We start from the raw sequence: 18765 nt of genomic DNA on the forward strand, positions 1-18765 counted from the left end.
TGGCGCCGCTTAGACTTTTGGGTCAAAAAAGAACGAACGAACCGCAGCCGCTTCCGGCTTTCCTTCCTTCTTATTCCCTTTTCCTTCACTTGGAACTAAATTTTTCCCATTTATTCGTAAGCGGTCAAAAAATCAATTTTAGTTTCGCATTTTTCTTTATTCTCAGGTTACGTGGTTTACTATGGATGATCAATCGATCCATTCGTTTGCACACCTGATGCAGGATACTAAGATACATTACATACTTTGGAACTAAAAAACCATGCATCGTGCATCAGCTGAGTCTTATTTCCAAGAGGGAAAGGAAAATGTATATACAGTACAGGATAGAAGAGGAAAGAAAGAAACCAAACCAAACCAAATCCTGGAAAAGGAATCGACTTTCTTTGATTTGAGAAACCAACTGACCTATCTACTAACTAATCTAACAACTATACTTACTAGTAACAATCTAGCTACATATTTTCCCCCCTCCGGCCAAGTATCTAGTTAACAAGGATCCGGAGTACACTAAAATGCCACTATCCAGGGGGGTTCAGTTACTACAAAGTGCAGGGAAGAAAAGAGGGGGTAAGAAGGGTGGAAGCTCGGAGCAATTAATCAATCAATCAATCAATCGACCAACCAACCAACTAGTAACAACAACCGCTGCACTAAAGGGATTCAATCCATGAAATCCCTCAACTGTGAACCAGCATATCTGGCCCCGATCGGCCAGGCTGCCTTGCCTTGGCCATAATCCATTCCACGGCCAACTATCTTTGGCATTTATTTGTTAACAGTATTGGAACGGTTGTTTGTATAGATGTTATACTAAGACTCCAGAATCTGACAATAATGACACACGTATATATATACGTAGTATCTACATGTCTACAGTAGTATTAGTATGTATAGTAGCAGGCTGGATTGCTGGGAGTGAAACAGGCCACGCATTCACTGCGGCAGCTGCCAATAAGGATGCTAAACATTTTGATCGCCTCATGGCTGAATTCTAAGCCGGACACCAATTCACTACTACTATTGTGTAAGATCGACACCACCATCGTTCAGATTAATCTACCGGGTGAATGTAGGGAGTATTACAGCAATCATACTACTATTGTATCACTCCATTCGAACTAAATATATTCAACTAAGAAAAGAAATGTGTTCTACTACTAAAATAAAAAGAAAATACATAATATCTTCACTTCACTTCACTTCATCACTTCAATCCGCCTTCCCCTGCTTCTTCCGTCGAATCACCTCCCCAACCGCCTGCTGCACTCCCGGACTAGCCCGAACACTGCCCAGCACCAGCGCCTCCTTCATGCCCTTCCGCAGCGCCGTCACGCCCTCACGATCACCCTTGAACGGCGCAAACCCCAACTGCAGCAGCCGAGTTGCTTCGCCATCCGTGGCCCGAGAGAGCTGCGCCAGCTGACCCAGTTTCTGCATGGTCTGCGGATGCAGACGATCGCCCGGGGCAGACGACGCCCGTTTACTAATCTCCGGCGGCGTGACCTGCGAGATGAAGATGTGCAGAGTGACCGAGGCACGCTGGGCCAGCGTCAGGATCTGAAACGGCAGGAGATAGAACTCGGGGCCCTTGGACGAGAAGCCCAGCACACCCTGCAACCCGGCGGGGATATAGCTCCACGGGAGTAGTAATGCCGTAGGACGTGTAAGTAGGATCGACTCGAGGGTAACCAGCGCAGCGAAGGTGAAGTAGCGCCACTAGACGAAAGCAATCCACCATTAGCCATCATACAACCCAAGCCCAAGTCGAAGAACCGCATTCCAAAGTACGAGAAATGAGAACAGGTATACTCACATAACGTCCCCACTCCGACCAATACGTAAACTGCAGCACCACAATAGTAACCAACCCGATCACATACTGCGGCAGAGACCGCTGCAACCCAGCCATCACAAACTCCTGCAGGGTCCTCTTATCGCCCCAATTCAACATGTCCGGGCCGTACATATCATACGCGACCCGCTTCACGGGGTCGAGGAGCGTATCCTGCGCCAGCCTCAGATACACGAAGTAGCTGTCGGACACGGCGCCGCCGGCCTTATCTGGGTGGTGCTGGGCAGCCAGTCGACGGAAGCGCGATTTGATAGTGCGTTCATCGGCAAACGGAGAGACACCCAGAGCGCGGTAGAAGTCGCCTGCGACTTGTACGCGATGGAAGGTCTCGTAGAGAGTGTAGAGGAGGTAGCTGGTCACGACGAGGATGTAGATGCGCCGGCGGTGTCGCGCATAGCGTGGAGTGCCGGGCTGAGGGCGGGGTTCGCCTGCACGGATGGTGATGCCATAGTAGACGCTCTGAACGATGGAGGTGACATACTGATGCGAGTGTTGTTAACGACTGTGTATTTCCTACTGCGCAACACGGCGCTTATAGAATTGCGGAGGGAATGGACACGGTACTCACGTTTGGGAGGACAGCCCAACCGAAGAAAGAGAGAAGGGACGACATGAGCGGGATGATATCTCAACAGAACAGACAATATTCAAGCCTCCATCAAACCAGTAACCAAATACCAACAGTACCAAAGAGCGAAAACGGCCAAAATGCTGGTTCCAGAAGCTGTCTATCTCTATGCCTCCAACTAAACACCCACTCCGGATAGAAGCCCGCCTCACCGCCCACCCCACCGCCCGCCTCCACTCGCAAATCCGAAAAGAAAAAAAAAAGTCAAGAGGGAAAAAAAAAGGCATCGAGTTCCACCGGCATCAAATCAATCAACACAACCTGCCCTCCATTGCGCCGCCAATCCCCCTCCCCAATAGACACAATGGCCCTCGATGCAATGGACCTCGACCCCCACCCGACAGGGCCAGCCAGACAAACCTCGCCCGAAAAAGACCGCAAGCGCAAACACAAGGACACCACATCACCCAGCAAGAAGAAGCGCAAGCACGAAAGCGATGCCACCAGCAGCAAGAAGAGCAGCAGCAGCAAGAAATCCCAGTCCAAGACCAGCACCAGTACTAGCAAACCCACGATCCCCGACTCCCCCTACACCCTCACGACCGCAACGCTCTACCTCCCACTCTCTCCGATCTCCATCTCGCCAACCCACGCCCTAGCCTCCCTGCTAGCAGAGCACCTCTCCCCGCTCCTTCTCACCTACTACGCCCCCCTGAAAGGCATCGTCCTCGCCTACTCCAATGCCTCAATCTCCAGCACCCCGCCGCCCTCATCCACCAACATCGTCAACGCCGAAGACCCCAACCTCCCGCAACCACTGACTCTGGCCCGCACCGCCGGCGAATACGGCGTCCTGTACGTCTACCTCACGGCGACCTTCCTAGTATTCCGGCCCCAGCGCGGCCAGATCCTCGAAGGATGGGTGAACGTGCAATCGGAGGGTTTCCTGGGCGCCATCGTCCTGAACCTGTTCTCCGTAGGCATTGAGCGGAAACGTCTACCCCCGAGCTGGAAGTGGATTCCTCCCGGCGAGGAATTGGAAGAAGAAGAACAGCAGCAGCAGACACCCACCACCTCCGCTACAGAAAAGGAAGAAGACGATGAAGACAGCGACTCCTCCTCCACCTCCGAAGGAAGAAAGAAGAAATCTGCCTTCGACCCCGCCAAGGAACTCTTCCGTCCCATCGCCCTCGCCGAGGACGTGAACCCCCTCGCTGATACGGATCCTACTTCCACCTCTACCAACAACAACGCCACAGGCGACTACTACGACGACGACGAAACCGCCGCTGCGGAAGGATACTTCCAGTCGGTGTCTGGTCACCGTGTGCGCGGCACGATCAAGTTCCGGGTTGTGGATGTGGATGTGATTCCTGGGTCGGAGCGGGAGAGCGGATTTCTGAGCATTGAGGGTACGATGCTGGATGAGGAGGAGGAGAGGAGGGTTCTGGAGGAGGAGAGGACGGGCGTGGTTTCTTCTTCTTCCGCTCCTTATGCTGCTCCTTCTAGCTCCTACGGTGGTAGTGGATCTACCGGTATGACACCCAGAAAACTAGGCTCCGTGACGACCATGTCTGGTGCTTTGGCCATCCGGTCTGCTTCTGCGTCGGTGGCGCCGGAGCTGGAGCCGGAGGTGGTGGATGTGCATGTGGAGGAGTCGCCTAGTAAGGTGAAGAAGTCTTCGTCGAAGGAGAAGAAGGAGAAGAAAGAGAAGAAGTCCAAGTCTTCGAAGAAGGAGAAGACTAAGGAGTAAGTCAGTCAGTCAGTCAGTCAGTCAGTCATGTTGATGATTGATTGAATGATATGAGTGGGATGGGATGGGGTGGGGAGGTGGGAGGTTGGAATAACTTGACTTGTTTATAAGTATGTGTGCATGTTATATAGTATCTTTCTTTTCCTTATCTTTTTTTGTGTATGTGTGCGTGTGTGTATCGTATTCAGCTTTGTTTGTGGTTGGCGTTAGATGGGAATATCAAAAAGATTTGGTTTATCTAATTTTATGCCTGTCATGTTGTTGTCGTTGATACTATATCAAGGCTGGAGTACTTCTGAGGGGTTAGAGAACAGGAATCATGAAGACATGCGCATTGAAAGAGGCTTCTTGGTATAAGACGTCTATGCCAATGTATTTCAGGCTCTCAAATAATACTAATAGGCGTATGATGTTCAAATACCAGTTGGAACGACAGTAGTCATAGGTGGGTGGTAGGATACTACAGGTTACTGCGAAGCAGAATATATATCGCTTGATAAACTATACAGTACCCATCTTTCATTGCAATAGATTCATTATCATGGCCAATTAAATACAACTAAATCCTCACAGACTCAGGCACACCCACAGTCAACACATCCACCCCACTCTGGATCTGCGACTTGGTCGGCATGTTCTTGCGCCGCATCAGTTCGGCACTCTTGACCATCACCGGGTCCATACCCATCGTAGCAACGGCCACCACCGTGTCTCCCTTGCAGTAATACGCAGCGAACTTGGCGTTCTCGGGCTCTCCCTTCAGCACCAGATCGTCCCATCCGCCCACGGTACTTCCGCAGTAGCGCAGCTGGGCACCCAGGGCGGACCAGAAGATGGGGATGAACGCCTTGGGCTTGAGGGATTGCAATGATCCGCTGTGGATAATTGCGCGTGCTACTCCGCGTCCGGCGTTTTGGGCCACGTTCCAGTGCTCAATACGGGTGTATGTGCCCTTTTCCTGGTCTGCGCCTGGCCCGTGGTACGGGTAGGTGGCGATGTCACCGATAGCAAAGACGTCGTCGTTCAGACCGGGGACCGCAAAGTGCTCGTTGGTCTTGATGGACCCATCCTCCTCGAGGGTAACGGATGGGTTGCCTTGGAGGAAGTCAGTCGCGGGACGCACTCCCACTCCGAGAATGACCAGATCTGCTGGAAGCACGGTGCCGTCTTTCAGGTGGACTGCGCCGACCTTGCTGGAATCGCTGCTGGAGGGAGTTGCCTTGTCCACGCTGGCGGAGAGCTTGAACTTGACGCCCGCCTTCTCCAGGTTACCCTGGAAGATGCGGCCGACCTGCTCGCCCATTACACGCTCCATCGGGGCCTTCTCCATGCCGACGATGGTGACGTCGTTCTCCTTGGCAAGGCAGTTGCCCACCTCCATACCGATGAAGGAGCTGCCAATGATAACGACCTTCTTGTTCTTCTGCTCGCCCAGTGCCTGGTGAATGGCCTGCACGTCCGGAATGGTGCGGAGCACGAAGATGTTTCCAAGGTCCTTGAACCCTTCCAGTGGGAGAGTGCGCGGCACACCTCCTGTCGCAAGGACCAGCTTGGTGTAAGGGTACGACTTGCCAGACTTAGTAGTCACCGTCTTCTTCTGGAAATCAACGCCCGTCACATCATCATGGGCGACCTCAATAGAAGCTTCCTTGTACCACTCCTCAGGCCGCCACTGAATCTTCGCGGCATCCGCAATCAGCGCCTTGGACAGCTTCGTACGGTCAATAATGAGGTTCGGTTCGCGGGTGATAACAGTGATGGCACCCTTGTACTTCATCTCCCGGATCGCCTGGACCACACCAAAGGTACCACTTCCACTATAGAGACTCTATTAACATCTGACCCCAACTTCTTCAAATGACCTGACTTACCCGCCAACAACGACCAACTTCTCCTGCTGCGAAGCACTACACTTGACAGCAGGATCTCTCTGAGCCGCCTTAACATCGGCTTCATTGGCATTGATATAAACAGCACCATTCTTCTCAAACACCTCGAACTTCTTCAACGCATTCGGGGCCGGCGCATCCTCAACATCACCAGTTTCGACATTAAAGCAAGCTATACCACATCGACGTTAACTCTTTATCCTCATCTATACCCAAGGGGTATCAACAGTAAGAAAGTAAGAAGATAAAGAAACATACCACCATGCCAAGGACAAGTAATCCTCCCCTCAGGAGCCACGACACCCAACTTCAACGGAGCACCATAGTGGGTACATTTAGGGGTCATAGCGTGAACCTGACCGTTATACCTAACCAAGAGGACCTTGCCATCCTGAATACCGTCGACTTCACACTCGACCTTGTCCATGTCCTTGACGTCCGCCAGGGACGTGATGTCCTTGAGTTTGTAATCCTGGGCCATTTTGAGGGAATTGGTGGAGAAGGGTGCACGTAGGGATGGTGCTCGTAAGGAGGGATGGATGGGAGGAAAGGAGGGGCTTAGTTTATTAGAGAAAGATAAAGTAGTGAAAGATCTAGAAGAAGCCGAAGTGGGGTGAGCACAGCAGGAGCAGCGACAGAGAGCCGAGTTGCGATAACTGCAACGACAGCAGCGGAGGGGGATGCGGGCGGATGAAGAGGGAAAATGAATCGAGGATGAGGAAGAGGAGGATGAGGGGCAGCAAGGGGACCAACGAGCTGAAGCACGAAGGAAGAAGCTCTGACGGGCAGCAGCAGTACTAGGGAGGAGGAGGGGTCGGGGCATGAGGGGAGATAAGTTAGTATTAATTGGAAGGAAAGAAGCACGCAAAGGTGACTGACTACTAGTAGTAGCAAGTCAGCAAGCTAGTAAAGAATTGAGGGTATAAATAGTAAATAGACATCGATTTATGATGCCATGGCATTGGGAAGCTTTATTTATCGGTTTTAAATCAGTAATAGAACCATGACATAAAGAAGCCCGCCCATTCCGACGGAACTGCCATGGAATCAGACCCTCAAAACACATCCGATACAACATAATACCATACCCACCAGTCGCACCTTCCTTACATATTTTCTGTCGATGTTGAAGTCGTGCCTTCCCGGTTCGTCCATCAACCCACGTCAATGACGTCGCTGCCATGGCCCCCTCTTCTCCAATCAGCACTCGTGTTTTGTCAGACTGATCCGGGAGAGTGGGGCCTCATCCACCTCCCAGGTGGGGACCTCCAGGACTATGGATTCAGAACAAGTTACGGAGTACACAGTAGATACTTCCGAAAGAAAAGCATTACGACAAATGAAACTCATCATGCATTATCCCTGTGGATCCTCCGGAAGGATTATACACAGTAGGGAATCATCATATTTACAAACAGCATGTACATCCGCCCAACCGCCCAACCGCCCATCCACCTATCCATCCATACAACTCCCGACCAAACCATTGATTGTCATCTCAACTGCTTCTATTCCTTCGTCGGCCCAGTGATTGTCGCGTCACCCGTAGGGTTCGAGGAATGTTTTTCTGTACCCATCCGGACCCTCGAGGAAGTCGATGTGAGCGTGCATAGTCTTCATCACTACCTCCCGGGGACACCGGCGGGCTCGATTGTGTCAGGTCCACCACCTCAGACAGCTGCGACGGCTCCGGATCGTCTTGGTAAGGCTGCGGCACACTCTCCGGGACAACGCTGATCGATGACGGTTCCTCCACCGCTTGTGATCTCACTCGGGGAGTTGGTCTGGGTACGGGAGACATCGATCCCGCTAGGGACATGAGCTCCATCGTCCCGTTTCCACCGTCCGGGTTGCTACTGCACCGCCCCTGGCGAGACGCCTGTCGTCGCTGTCGTTCCTCTTCCGCCTTGTCAATCTCGTAGAAGGGATTGGGAACGATGGAAGGCGATCGAGGCTCTTCCTTGGCAGGCACGGCAGATGTCTCTCTCTTGACCGCTGGGGGAAAGTATGTTTCCATCAGACAGTTGAAAGACATCATACTCACGGGGCTAATGATCATTTGGAGATCGTTTTCTGACGCGTTGGCTGCAGAACCACCGTCATTGGCGTCATCGGGGAGAAGCATCGAGTGCAAGGTCGATGGAGGGTCCTTGATCTCGGGGGCATCCTCCGGCTGTCGACCGTTCCGGCCATTCTCGCTGTCCTGTCCTGCCGGAGGTGTAGATCTGGACACCTGGTCTCCATGGCTACTTTTCGACCCGGTTGTCAAGTCCGCGGGAGGCGACTGAAACCCGTCAAAATGCGGTGACTTGATGGGGCTAGAGTGCACGGCCGAACCCTCCGTGTGGTCAATAGGCTTTTGGTTCAATGACTTCTCGTCGGGGATAGTCCCTTCCCTTTCCAAGTTTCGCACTGGTGACTGGCGGTCCTCGTACTCGCGCGTGGCCTCGATTTCGTTTGGACTGGGCTCCTCTGTTGCACGGGAGCTTGGTCGGGTGAGCGCAGGAACGCCAGACGAGTGTAAGGAAATTAGTGTACTGACATGCTGGATTTCCCAGCATTCCCAAGACCTGCAGTGTCAGCAGATCGGAGAAGCTTGGGTTCAATCAGGTCGGCGAATGACAACTCTCGGAAGCCGTCGTCCTCCTCTTCGTCCATCCCGGGCATTTCAAATCCACTGTATTGCGGCCTATCATTCTCCTCATCCCAGTCCTGGTCATCTCGTGCCTCTCGTCGGTCACGCTTGGCTAACCGGATTTTGATGATATCGTGTTCAAAGACCTCGTGGATCTTGGCGACTCGGTATCCCGAAACCGTGGGCTGCCAGCCCGTAGCCTTGGAAATTTCCAGCTGTTGGAAAGCAATGATCGAGCCCTTCTTCAAGTTTTCCACACCCATGTCCTGTAGAGAGGCTGGGTCATTGGGCAGAGCAGGAAGGTCGTCTGCCGGATTCTCAAATTGCTCTTCTACGGGCTGCTCTGTAGCATGCTCCACTCCCTCCATGTCTCCATTCGGTTGCTCGGCATCATCGTAGTTAAGTTGTAAATCGCCGACGGAATAGTCGCCCACGGAATAGCCGTAATCGCCATTTTCATATCCTTCGTCCCCATCGTAAACCTGAAGCTGCTGCCGCCGTCTTCTCTTCTTGCCCCAACCTTTGCGCTGCCTGATGATATCACCAGCTTCAGCGTCCCAGCGCTGCTCGAAGGGGAATGGCGGGGCAGTCAGCTCAATATCGTCATAAATACACTCGGTAGCCCGGAGGATCAACTTGTCTTGCCAGTTCTCTTCCGAATCGCTTTCAGGCGCTTGAACCGTGTCTTCTTTAGGGGACTTTGAAGGTTGAACCTGGTTGTTGACCTTGCCTGCAAGCTTTCTCCGAGTAGCCTCCTCGTCTTCTTTGGTCCGTGGGGTTCTCACTCCCAGTGAGCCAAAGAGCATCCTCCTGGAGCTGGCAACATCAAGAGTACGCCGCTTGGAAGGTGGCTCGGCTTCATCTTCACCATTGGCAACATCGGTTGCAGACTGTTTTTGGTCGATAGCCTTGACGCTCTGTGGAGAAGCAATTTCCTTTTGCTTCACCTCAGTGACATCGACTCCCCCTGATGCAAGATCACGGAGTAGCTTCTGTCGCTTTGCTTCAAATTCCGCACGTTCTTGTTCCTTAGAATCGAGTTTATCTTCAGGAATGTAGTAGGAACGTCCATTGGCCTCTTCCCAGTCACGGAGAGCAGCAAAATCAGCCTGTGCGGGCAGGGCACCAAGCTCCTTTAGTTTTGCTAACCTGCGGCGCATCTTGTTACGCTCATTGCTTTTCTTGGTTCTCAGAGAGCCCGCTCCCGGAGGGTTGGTCTTCGTGCGCAACTGCACATCTACATCAGAGTCCGAAAGCTCGTCCTCCGATTCGGACGTGGACATGTCATCATCAGAATCAGAGTCAGAGCTTGAATCTTCTTCTGAATCCGATGTAGAGGCTTCCGATCCGGAGTCTTCATCGGAAGACGAATCACTTGCATTGCTGGAATCCTCTGAGTCGCTAGAGTCGCTGGTCTCGCTCGTATCGCTTGCGGATGAGCTATCGCTCGTATCTGAAGCTGAGCCCGTAGCATCCTCTGGGATTGAAATGACTTTGCTGGCAACAATGGCATTCGATTCCACAACAGACGGGTTTTCTTTCTGGTCTTCAAATGTCACTGCCTTTGAATCCCTGCGAGTACCGTCCGGCATAGAAGACTCTTGACTAGATGGATGGGCCAAGGAGCTCTTTCTTGGGGCGGATTGATGGATACTGGGTCTGGAGCGCAGCGGATAGCCTGCTTGCTCAACATCAATGTCTTCCGCCATAGGCATAGGGGATATTTCCAAATCCTCCTCCAGTCCCTTCAGCTCTTCTGCCAAGTCCTCAGGGTTGATGTTTAATTCATCTGAATCACTTTCTGAAGATTGATCACGTGTCTCGTCAATAGCATGTCGGATGACTGTCCCATTACCATCATCTTCAGGCTCGTGGTAATCCTCATAATCATCCTGATAAGCGTCCGTATATTCATCACCCCTCTTCTCCTGCTGCTGCTCATGCGACCTGATCACAGGAAACTCTCTTGCAAAGCCCACTTGATTATTCGGCGCCCATTCTGTATCTTCCTCCTCGTAGCGTGATCCATAGTCCCAGCCCGCAGCGCTAGTGCGTCGTTTCTTTCTCGGAGGGATCGTAATCGCAGGCCTTGACGACGTAGGTCTTTTCAGGAATGGCTTCCCAAAAGGGACTCCATCAATGAGGTGTTTGCCGTCGGACGATATTTGATGGCGACCAGAAAGCCGTCTGGCTCGAAGGTCTGAAATCTGGAGGGCGCGTATCCTGCCAGAAGTAGAAAGGGATGAGTTTCAATCCAATAGCAAATTTGCCAGAGCCAGGACAATGGCAACCGGCATGGGGACAACCACTTACAAGATTTCATCACCGTCCCGCAACAAGCCTTCCACTTCCATAAAATGCAAACACTCCGAGCCCCCAACTTCAACGACATAGTCCTCGAGACCCCACTGTCCACTGCACTCCGTATCAAACAAAGCTGGTTCCGTCTCAAGCGGGATAACCTCATTCACATCTTCCAGGAGCTGCGCGATCGTGTATCCGCCATTGGAAAACAGCGCATTAGGTGCACGCGTCGACGCCAGCGCAGAAGATGCGGCAGGAAGCATAGACGAAGCGCTGGGCGCATTGTGGCCGAAAAGAGACGGCGGTGACGTTGTCCAAAGAATGCGCGTGACGGGGAGGCCGTGGCGCTGGATGATAAGATGAAGACGCATGGTGGATGGAATGTTTAAAGATTTTGTTTCAAGCTCCTCTTCTGTTGTTTCGGACCAGTCGCACTAGCAACGGCTCATTAAAATTGATTAGTATGATGGCGAAAAGCAAAACAAAATCATGCAGCAAACCGTCGCGTTAATGCTTAACAACGGCGAGATGCTTTCCGACTTGCTTGTCGCGTCGGAGTATGAGTACAAGTATGGGAAAACCGCACGAAGGGGTTGTAGCTCAAGGCAATATCACAACAAGGACATTTTGAGCGCTAGAAACACAGCAAAGATCTAATAAATCGAAGAGTGGAAAGCGTGAACCAGAGAAAAGTAGAAAAGTGACGGGAGGAAACTGCAGATGTGACGGCGACCAGCAGCGCGGATGTTGGGCCGGGCTAAGCCTGTTCGGTCGTTACACCTAAGGCATCAATCGTATTCACTACGGCCACACTATAGCTTGCTTTATATGACAGTTCCATTCTAATGCTCCTATTAATTTATTTTATTGAATAGAATGACAATGTGAGTAATTAAAATGATTCAAGTCGCCTGTATAGTAACTGAAAATGCATCAGGTGGTATCGAAGAGCAAAGTAATATCCACGGAACTTTCATCGACGTTTCCTGTTAACTCCGGAAAGATGCGTGCAATGACACGAATGTTTTGATACTGTACTGAGATTGGTTCAATAGCCCAGTGCTAATTCATTAGATGCACCCGGCTGCAACATAGAAGCTCGTTATCATGCAAACTTCAGGTTTGCCTACTTGGACTCCGGGGAACTGGCTTCCGGTTGGGAACGCCCAGGTTCATGGGCCTGCTTCCTGGCTGGGACGGCACACGGTTAACCTGGCTATGAGATGCTTGCGGCTTGCCAGCTGCAATCGTCTGATATTCGGGAGGGCTATCCTCCTCCAGCAGAAGGGGAGCCTTGTGGATTTTGAGCACGCTTTGTTGACGCGCAACGGGAGAGTTTGGGGGTGAACCAGAGCGGGACTCTGGTGGGCTTTCGGGCAGCATATCGAGTGTCTCCGACGAGGACATCGCCTCCTGGTTGCCGTACGGTGTGGACGCCTCAGGTTCCTTTCCAACTGGAGATCGCGGATCAGCTCCAGGTTCAACAGATCTTTCGGAAGAGGCATCTGGTGGGTTATACTCTCGACGGGGGCCATCTACAGGGCTGAGAGTTTCAGCCATGGCATCTTCGTAACTGGGAGGTGCATCGTCGTAGCCGTCCTCAGGATTGGCAGGCACAGGAGGTCTAGCAGGCCGAGGCGGCATTGGGGGGCGTGTGCTATCCATCGATCCGGTGGGACTTGTAGGGCTAGCCACTGGCCTGGCCTGACCATTGGCCGCCATGGCATCCAGAAGTGCTTTCGGAGGAGCGATGCCGGAGTAAACTTTCACGGGCATCCGTAGCGGAAGAACGATAAGTTGGGGCTAATGGTTATGAGCAAAAGTATCTAGAAATGTGCAGCTGACAACTTACCTTCATGTTCCCAATACTTCCATGGGTCAGGCCCACTCGAACTTCGAGCTCATACGTCCGCGAGACATTGCAGGTCTCGAATGACGGCGCTACCGTACTGGGTAGAGGTATGCCACTCCATAAACTAGAATCAATCGTCCACTCCGTATCCGCTGGGTCTCCACCTCTGCCGAGAGGCACGGCCATATTACTCTGACTGAGAATGACCCAAGTGCCGCTTTCGGTGCGCCGTAAGTCATGAGCGACGATGTTGGTATAAGAAATCAGCTCGACCTGGATCATCTGCAGGAAAATAGTCTCATAAGACTCCGATAGTTTCTTGACGAGGACACGCATCGGTATAGGCTCATTGCAGGTCAGAATTGATGGGTTGGGTAGTCGCAGGTCAGCGGATACGCGAGGGGAACCGCCTGCGGTGTCCCGGAGCGAACTGCTCGACATCTTCTGGAAAAGGCTTCTTTTCTTGGACACATTCGGGGCATCCGTAAATTGGTGTTGTCGTCTTGCATAAGTTTCTTCGTTCGGTTTTCCTGTCCTGGGAGGCTCGATGGGAAGGAAGTTTAGGTTGGTGATCTAGACGCCAATTGTCAGCATTGGAATGCTGCAGATTATCCTCTTCTCGCAGCGATCGCTCATTTAAACCAACATACCGCCCTGAGATTCTCCTTGTAGAACTGGGGACGAATAACCGTCGCTTTCACATAGTACTTGATGTCGGCCATGCCAGGGAAGCCACTGAGAGATGGAGGGAGTGTCTTTTTCACATGGCGAGTGGTGTCCCTGGCCATTTCGACCCTCAGACCCGTGATGTTCAGGTTCGTAAGCATGCTATTGTGTATGCTGCAAGAATTGTTGAATGGGAACTGCACAGCCACTATAAGTTCTGTATGTCACAGGTATTACCATGCACAGTATACTGACCTTGAATTTGAAGGGATACTCATACGTCCCTCTTGCGAATGTATAAGCTCTGTCTGGAGTCTCTGCATTGAATACTGCGGCAGTGGGGAAAACCGTTTCGACTTTGTACAGGATCTACAACAGCTAAGATCAGTATCGCTTGCATTGAAGTCCATCACAACAATTTCTTTCGCGCCTCGGCAGGAAGAGGAAGAGGAAGTTGGAGGGGAATGGCTTAGGATTCGCACCTTGTGAACCTCGATTTCGGTACGCTTCTTATCCGATTGCTCATTATGTGGATATTTCGGACCGGCCAGGCGCGTCCGACTTTCGCCTTCTAATTTTACTTGAATGCCTCCGATTGCAGCTTCAGAGTGTAATTGTAGAATCACCTTTCCCGTGAGATAGTCGAGATTGGTGAAATGCTTATGTGGCCGGTCCAGGTGGATGATTACAGACATGACGACCACAAGTTGGTGAACCGTGTGGCGGTTGAAGCGGGCCTGCCGGCAAATGTGCACAGGCTCGATGTCAGGGACCGAACCAGTCAGTCAGTCTGTGCTGGAGTAGACGACGATGCACTGGGAGAAATATGAGGGAGAATATCTACTGAGAGCGGAATATGGAACTCCAAGTAAACAAAGGAAACAGAAACCAGTGCACGGCGGATGTGGAAAGCTGGGAGAAGAAAAACGAAGACGGGAGTTCGGCAGTGACTTTCTGACTAGATTATTACAAGCTGGGAAAATGACGTTTGAATCCAGGGGACGTAAAAGCGCAAGGCGTGGGGCAACCCGAGAACTGTACGGTCTCGGCGCGTTCGGAACTTTTCCCTCTCGAACAAAAAACAATAGACCATTCCTAATAAATGAATACTATCCTGGAGTCATGACTGCTGATTGATCTGAGCGAGCAATCGGTGGAGTTCATTGACCGGATTTTTTTAATCATACGGTGGGTGCGACCCATTCTGGGTCTTTCAGTCTGACAGTGTCTGACGGGGGAAGAAGAGCCAGACTGAATGGCGATCCTCTCGCAGGGCTGGTTTTTGCTGGCCTCCGATTCGCGTCACAGCCGGGGTTCTGCTCAGCCACCCCGAACAAAACTCTATGGTGTTAGTAACTTAGTATGGATATCCCCTCCCGTTGCACCGCCACGTCACGGACGCTAGCAGAGCCATGGCAGTAGATATCAAAGAACTGATGGTATGAATTAATTGGGTATCGCCAAGTGATCTATACTTCAAATTACAAGTACACTTCTAGGCACCAAGATTTCCAATTTGACTGCAGTGGGGTGGGTCGTCAGAGTCCTTCCTTAGCGAGCATGTCTAGAATCAATAGCCATGGTTATCGACCGATGCGCTGCCGAGACAATTTCGCGCCTTACCTGCAATATCAAGGTAGAATGCAATGGCGTTGAACCTATACGACACAAGAAAAAAACAGCCAATGTCAGCAGGGGCGCTCGCATGTCCAATGAATTGCGTTCAGAAGTCTATTGGCGAACCTCTGTCTGTTGCCTGTAATTTCTCCGGCCAGCCACTTGAGTCGATTGCTCCAGTTGATCAAGTCCAAGTGGCTGACGCCCTCCAGGGTGCCCTTGTATGCTCCCCACTTGCTGCTGGCAACGCTGACAAGTCCATCATTGTACCCTTCTATTTGTTCCAGAAGACGGTGGGATAGACGGAAGACGGACCAGAAACTTGGCTGCATTGCCGCCCCGTACGAAAAGTATCTGCATAACTCAGCCATGCTGATGACGGCACCATCTTCGGCCAGTGGGGACCTACCGGACATCTTCAATGTCTGGCGTTGCGGGGTTGAAGGTGTTCGTCATATATTCACGGGTTAGTTGGGCGAACGCGCCCGTTTCTACCTTTAGCCGGTCCAGAGCATAGTACAGCTGGGCAAGGCGGTCATCTAAGACCACGTTAGATAGTATTTATAGAAGCGAAGTGCATACTAACCGCCAATCTGCTTGAGGGCGAAGTCTGCAACAGCAGAGCCTAGAAACGTTGAGTACATCTTCTGCCTATCTCGAGACGTCACATACCTCTATGGGGAGTCGCAATCGTGGTCAACGATTTTACTTTGAAATCAGTCGGCTTCAAATGAGTGATCATATATCGAGAGTCAAGCCCGCTTGAGCACTGATAAGTATCTGCTATTGAAGGGTAGACTTTCCTGGTTCTTACCCCTAAGGGAAGTGTCAACAACGGCTCCCGCAATGGTAGGTAGATGTTGCACTTACCATGCTATGACTATTTTAGGTCAGACAAGTCAACATCATATCTTCTGGGGTAGAAACTTACGCAATAATATTTACATGTTCTCCGGGTGCACCGGCAGCGATATCTCTCGCTAATTCTTCAGCACGCGTTTCGATGGATGCGGAGGGAGGCACTGTGGCAGTAATGACCCGAACCCCTTGCATCGATAAAGCTTCCTTAATACCACGCCAATATTGAACTCCAGGAAGATAACGTCCAGCAAGACGCAGCTCAGCGAATCCAAGCAGGCCATGCGCGAGAACAACTGCATGTTTTGGGGCATCTGTTAACGGAGTATCAGTAGCTCGACACCGATGATAAAGTCTTTGCATGGCCCATGCTTACTGTAGTTCTCCCTAATTATCGCATATTCATCTCTGATAACGTTCCCCAGGTCTTCCAGGCGCGGATCGAGAGCATCGGGGCTGCTGGGATGTTGTGGGCTGTGCCTACACGCAGAGGAAGAAAGACACCTCAGGGCTGGATAGCGGACAGAGAGCGAATGAAATTTGATGCTTCTTACGCCGTTGGACACGGCAACGGCATGTCTCATCTTATGATTCCTCTCACTAATTGTGTGATGCTGAAGAGAGGCTTGAGAGAAATGTATACATTGGGGGCAGCCTGGTGTTCCTGATGACGCAACAGTTACTGGGCACTTCATGCCTTAGGCCGCAACACCATGGCACTGACAACGTCTACTGTATCCACAGCTTGTAACTGGCAATAAAAGCATGCATGCGATCAACGAGCTAGCCTTTCTCTTTTAGTTTACTATTATTGGTGTACATAAGCGCTACACTAGTATGCTGGGTTGTGCTTCAAGGGCCTTATAGGTTGACTTGCAACAACCTTATAACAGCATCGAGAAATCGAGACAACTTCAAGTTGACTCTTGCCAGCTTCAGACAGGATACAACATAATTTATGTAATGCTCAAACAGCGGGCCAGAACTATATTCACAGGCTGAAAGCAAATGACAAACAAGAACCCCTCATGCTGCCGCAATGACAACCGGCATCATTTCTCTATGCCTTGATCACGATCTTCTCGGACGGCTCGGGCTTCACATCGACCAGCGCATGGATAAGAGTCTCAATAACCTTTCCACCTCTCTCGTTGCCAGCATCCTTGATTTCCTGGAGCTTCACCTCAGCCTCCTTGTTCGCATCCTCCTCGGCCTTCTTGTATCCGCTCGAGTGCTAGAAACAGTAATGTCAACCTTCACGTTCGTCCAAATGTCGCATCTCCCAACTTCAACCCCGCAGGACAGATAGTCATTCATACCTCAGCCTCGAACTTCTTGAACTCCTCTTCCTTTTGCTTTCTGTACTCCTCAATCTCCTTCTGTGCTTCGGACTTTGCCTCCCTTATGCGCTTCGTGCGGTCTACAAGAACATTAATCGGGATGCTGTGGTTATCGGGTGTCTGATGACATACATTCTCTGGCTGGATAATGCGACACGTCAGCACTGATTGATGGTTCGAAATTCTTTTAGGGATAGTGTAAACTAACCTTGTTGGACGATCTTCTGAGCCTCCCTTTCGGCCTGAAATAGAGATGGTCAACCACTATACCCCACCCAGTTCAATCAAATGCGACCTACATCGAGGAGGGTCTGAATGCCTGCGGAGTTCTGAGCGGACTATCCGAAAGAGTCAGTATGGCAATTTCCCAAGTCGAGCGACACATTCTCCTCACCATCTTTGCAGTATTATTTCTCAGAAAAGGCGCTTATGAGAACGAAAGAGTCGGAGAATATAGGAGTATACAGAGGTGGAGTCGTGAGCTTGTGATGCGCCGTTCGATCTCCCCGACGCCACGAATGACCCCTTAGGCGGTCGGGGTTCTGCCACCAGACACCGCCATCACTGATATCACCGATAATCCGACGCAGATTTGGACATGATGCCACTCGCGCATTCAACCGTTCATTTATTTACTGCTTCTTTGAAATTGTCGCGCAATTTACAAATTGCATACAAGGCAATATGTCTCGTGCTTCCAAATTGACATTGGCCGCGACTGGTCTCGGTACGGCGGGGATCATCTACTTTGTTCACTGGGCACAGGAACAAGAGAAAATTGTAGGTCACCGGTGCTTTATGGCCAGGACAATTGCAGTGACTAATGCTTGCTTCGTATCTAGGGGATGCACAAGGCGGTTGAGCTAGACATGGAGAAACAGCGTATCCGCAGGGAGCGACAGGCCGAGTTTGAGATGCAAAGGGCGTTGGAAGAAGAGTACCGGAAGCTACAGAAGGTCTCGCCCAGCGTTGATGATCCAAGCGGAGGGAAGTCGAATCAAGGACAAACATCATGATACACGCCCGAGCGGTTCTTTACGATTCATAGACTTTGTCTGGTATGTTCATTCCCTTGGTGTTCGGAGGTGAACCCTTCTTAACGAGAGAGCAGGTATAGATGTCCACTTGGCATGTGATGGCTGTATGCTTGTAGAATATACCCAAAATGTACATTAGAGATCAATATCCATACCCGCCTCTGTATACTATAGATTCAGTCTGTCTCTAGACCACATGCTTCGCTAAGGGATTGGCTGTTCAGCGCCACACCTGCTGAAAGAAGGCAATGCGAAGGCTATATGGCAGCGGTATAAGAAGCACTGCTATGCATGAACATATATTCATTCCGTATTGCTTTAGCAGAAATATATGTCAGTCTCAGACACGCTGATATCTAGCATTGTTGTAGTAACATCCTTATCAGCCAAG

General features: G+C 51.1%; 8 protein-coding genes across 8 annotated transcripts; 2 read left to right on the top strand and 6 right to left on the bottom strand.

Annotated features, from left to right (window-relative positions):
* Positions 1–1104: 1104 nt before the first annotated feature.
* On the bottom strand, positions 1105–2570 carry BO85DRAFT_523224 (J domain-containing protein). Its single transcript, XM_025665327.1, has 3 exons — positions 2424–2570; positions 1817–2335; positions 1105–1719 (listed from the first exon to the last, which is right to left on the bottom strand). The coding sequence occupies exons 1-3, from the start codon at positions 2466–2468 to the stop codon at positions 1213–1215; spliced, it is 1071 nt and encodes a 356-aa protein (XP_025511845.1). The 5' UTR covers positions 2469–2570; the 3' UTR covers positions 1105–1212.
* Positions 2571–2716: 146 nt separating this feature from the next.
* Positions 2717–4622, top strand: BO85DRAFT_452767 (DNA-directed RNA polymerase I subunit RPA43). The gene has a single exon (XM_025660903.1). The coding sequence runs from the start codon at positions 2788–2790 to the stop codon at positions 4174–4176; it is 1389 nt and encodes a 462-aa protein (XP_025511846.1). The 5' UTR covers positions 2717–2787; the 3' UTR covers positions 4177–4622.
* A 48-nt stretch (positions 4623–4670) lies between these two features.
* nfr1 (putative AIF-like mitochondrial oxidoreductase (Nfrl)) lies at positions 4671–7315 on the bottom strand. The gene is made up of 3 exons (XM_025657286.1): positions 6324–7315; positions 6048–6237; positions 4671–5993 (listed from the first exon to the last, which is right to left on the bottom strand). The coding sequence occupies exons 1-3, from the start codon at positions 6886–6888 to the stop codon at positions 4736–4738; spliced, it is 2013 nt and encodes a 670-aa protein (XP_025511847.1). The 5' UTR covers positions 6889–7315; the 3' UTR covers positions 4671–4735.
* Positions 7316–7563: 248 nt separating this feature from the next.
* BO85DRAFT_428537 (uncharacterized protein) lies at positions 7564–11661 on the bottom strand (the record flags this gene model as incomplete). The annotated part of the gene is made up of 3 exons (XM_025658209.1): positions 11014–11661; positions 8608–10923; positions 7564–8551 (listed from the first exon to the last, which is right to left on the bottom strand). Exons 1-3 carry the CDS (start codon positions 11373–11375, stop codon positions 7564–7566), a joined length of 3666 nt encoding a protein of 1221 aa, XP_025511848.1. The 5' UTR covers positions 11376–11661.
* Positions 11662–11949: 288 nt separating this feature from the next.
* On the bottom strand, positions 11950–14217 carry BO85DRAFT_503338 (arrestin (or S-antigen), N-terminal domain protein; the record flags this gene model as incomplete). Its single annotated transcript, XM_025664227.1, has 5 exons — positions 11950–12807; positions 12857–13429; positions 13507–13719; positions 13778–13891; positions 14005–14217. The coding sequence occupies 5 exons, from the start codon at positions 14215–14217 to the stop codon at positions 12121–12123; spliced, it is 1800 nt and encodes a 599-aa protein (XP_025511849.1). The 3' UTR covers positions 11950–12120.
* A 486-nt stretch (positions 14218–14703) lies between these two features.
* Positions 14704–16581, bottom strand: BO85DRAFT_380318 (triglyceride lipase; the record flags this gene model as incomplete). Its single annotated transcript, XM_025656374.1, has 8 exons — positions 14704–14807; positions 15146–15180; positions 15266–15493; positions 15549–15678; positions 15726–15764; positions 15812–16013; positions 16085–16311; positions 16374–16581. The coding sequence occupies 8 exons, from the start codon at positions 16579–16581 to the stop codon at positions 14704–14706; spliced, it is 1173 nt and encodes a 390-aa protein (XP_025511850.1).
* Positions 16582–16732: 151 nt separating this feature from the next.
* On the bottom strand, positions 16733–17797 carry BO85DRAFT_452776 (uncharacterized protein). Its single transcript, XM_025660904.1, has 6 exons — positions 17732–17797; positions 17637–17675; positions 17546–17579; positions 17470–17478; positions 17317–17417; positions 16733–17231 (listed from the first exon to the last, which is right to left on the bottom strand). Exons 1-6 carry the CDS (start codon positions 17732–17734, stop codon positions 17058–17060), a joined length of 360 nt encoding a protein of 119 aa, XP_025511851.1. The 5' UTR covers positions 17735–17797; the 3' UTR covers positions 16733–17057.
* BO85DRAFT_404930 (protein PET117) lies at positions 17774–18726 on the top strand. The gene is made up of 2 exons (XM_025657287.1): positions 17774–18117; positions 18180–18726. Exons 1-2 carry the CDS (start codon positions 18022–18024, stop codon positions 18351–18353), a joined length of 270 nt encoding a protein of 89 aa, XP_025511852.1. The 5' UTR covers positions 17774–18021; the 3' UTR covers positions 18354–18726.
* Positions 18727–18765: the final 39 nt, after the last annotated feature.

This window comes from Aspergillus piperis (assembly GCF_003184755.1).
Source record: "Aspergillus piperis CBS 112811 unplaced genomic scaffold BO85scaffold_21, whole genome shotgun sequence".
In the NCBI taxonomy this organism is placed as follows: Eukaryota; Fungi; Ascomycota; class Eurotiomycetes; order Eurotiales; family Aspergillaceae; genus Aspergillus; species Aspergillus piperis.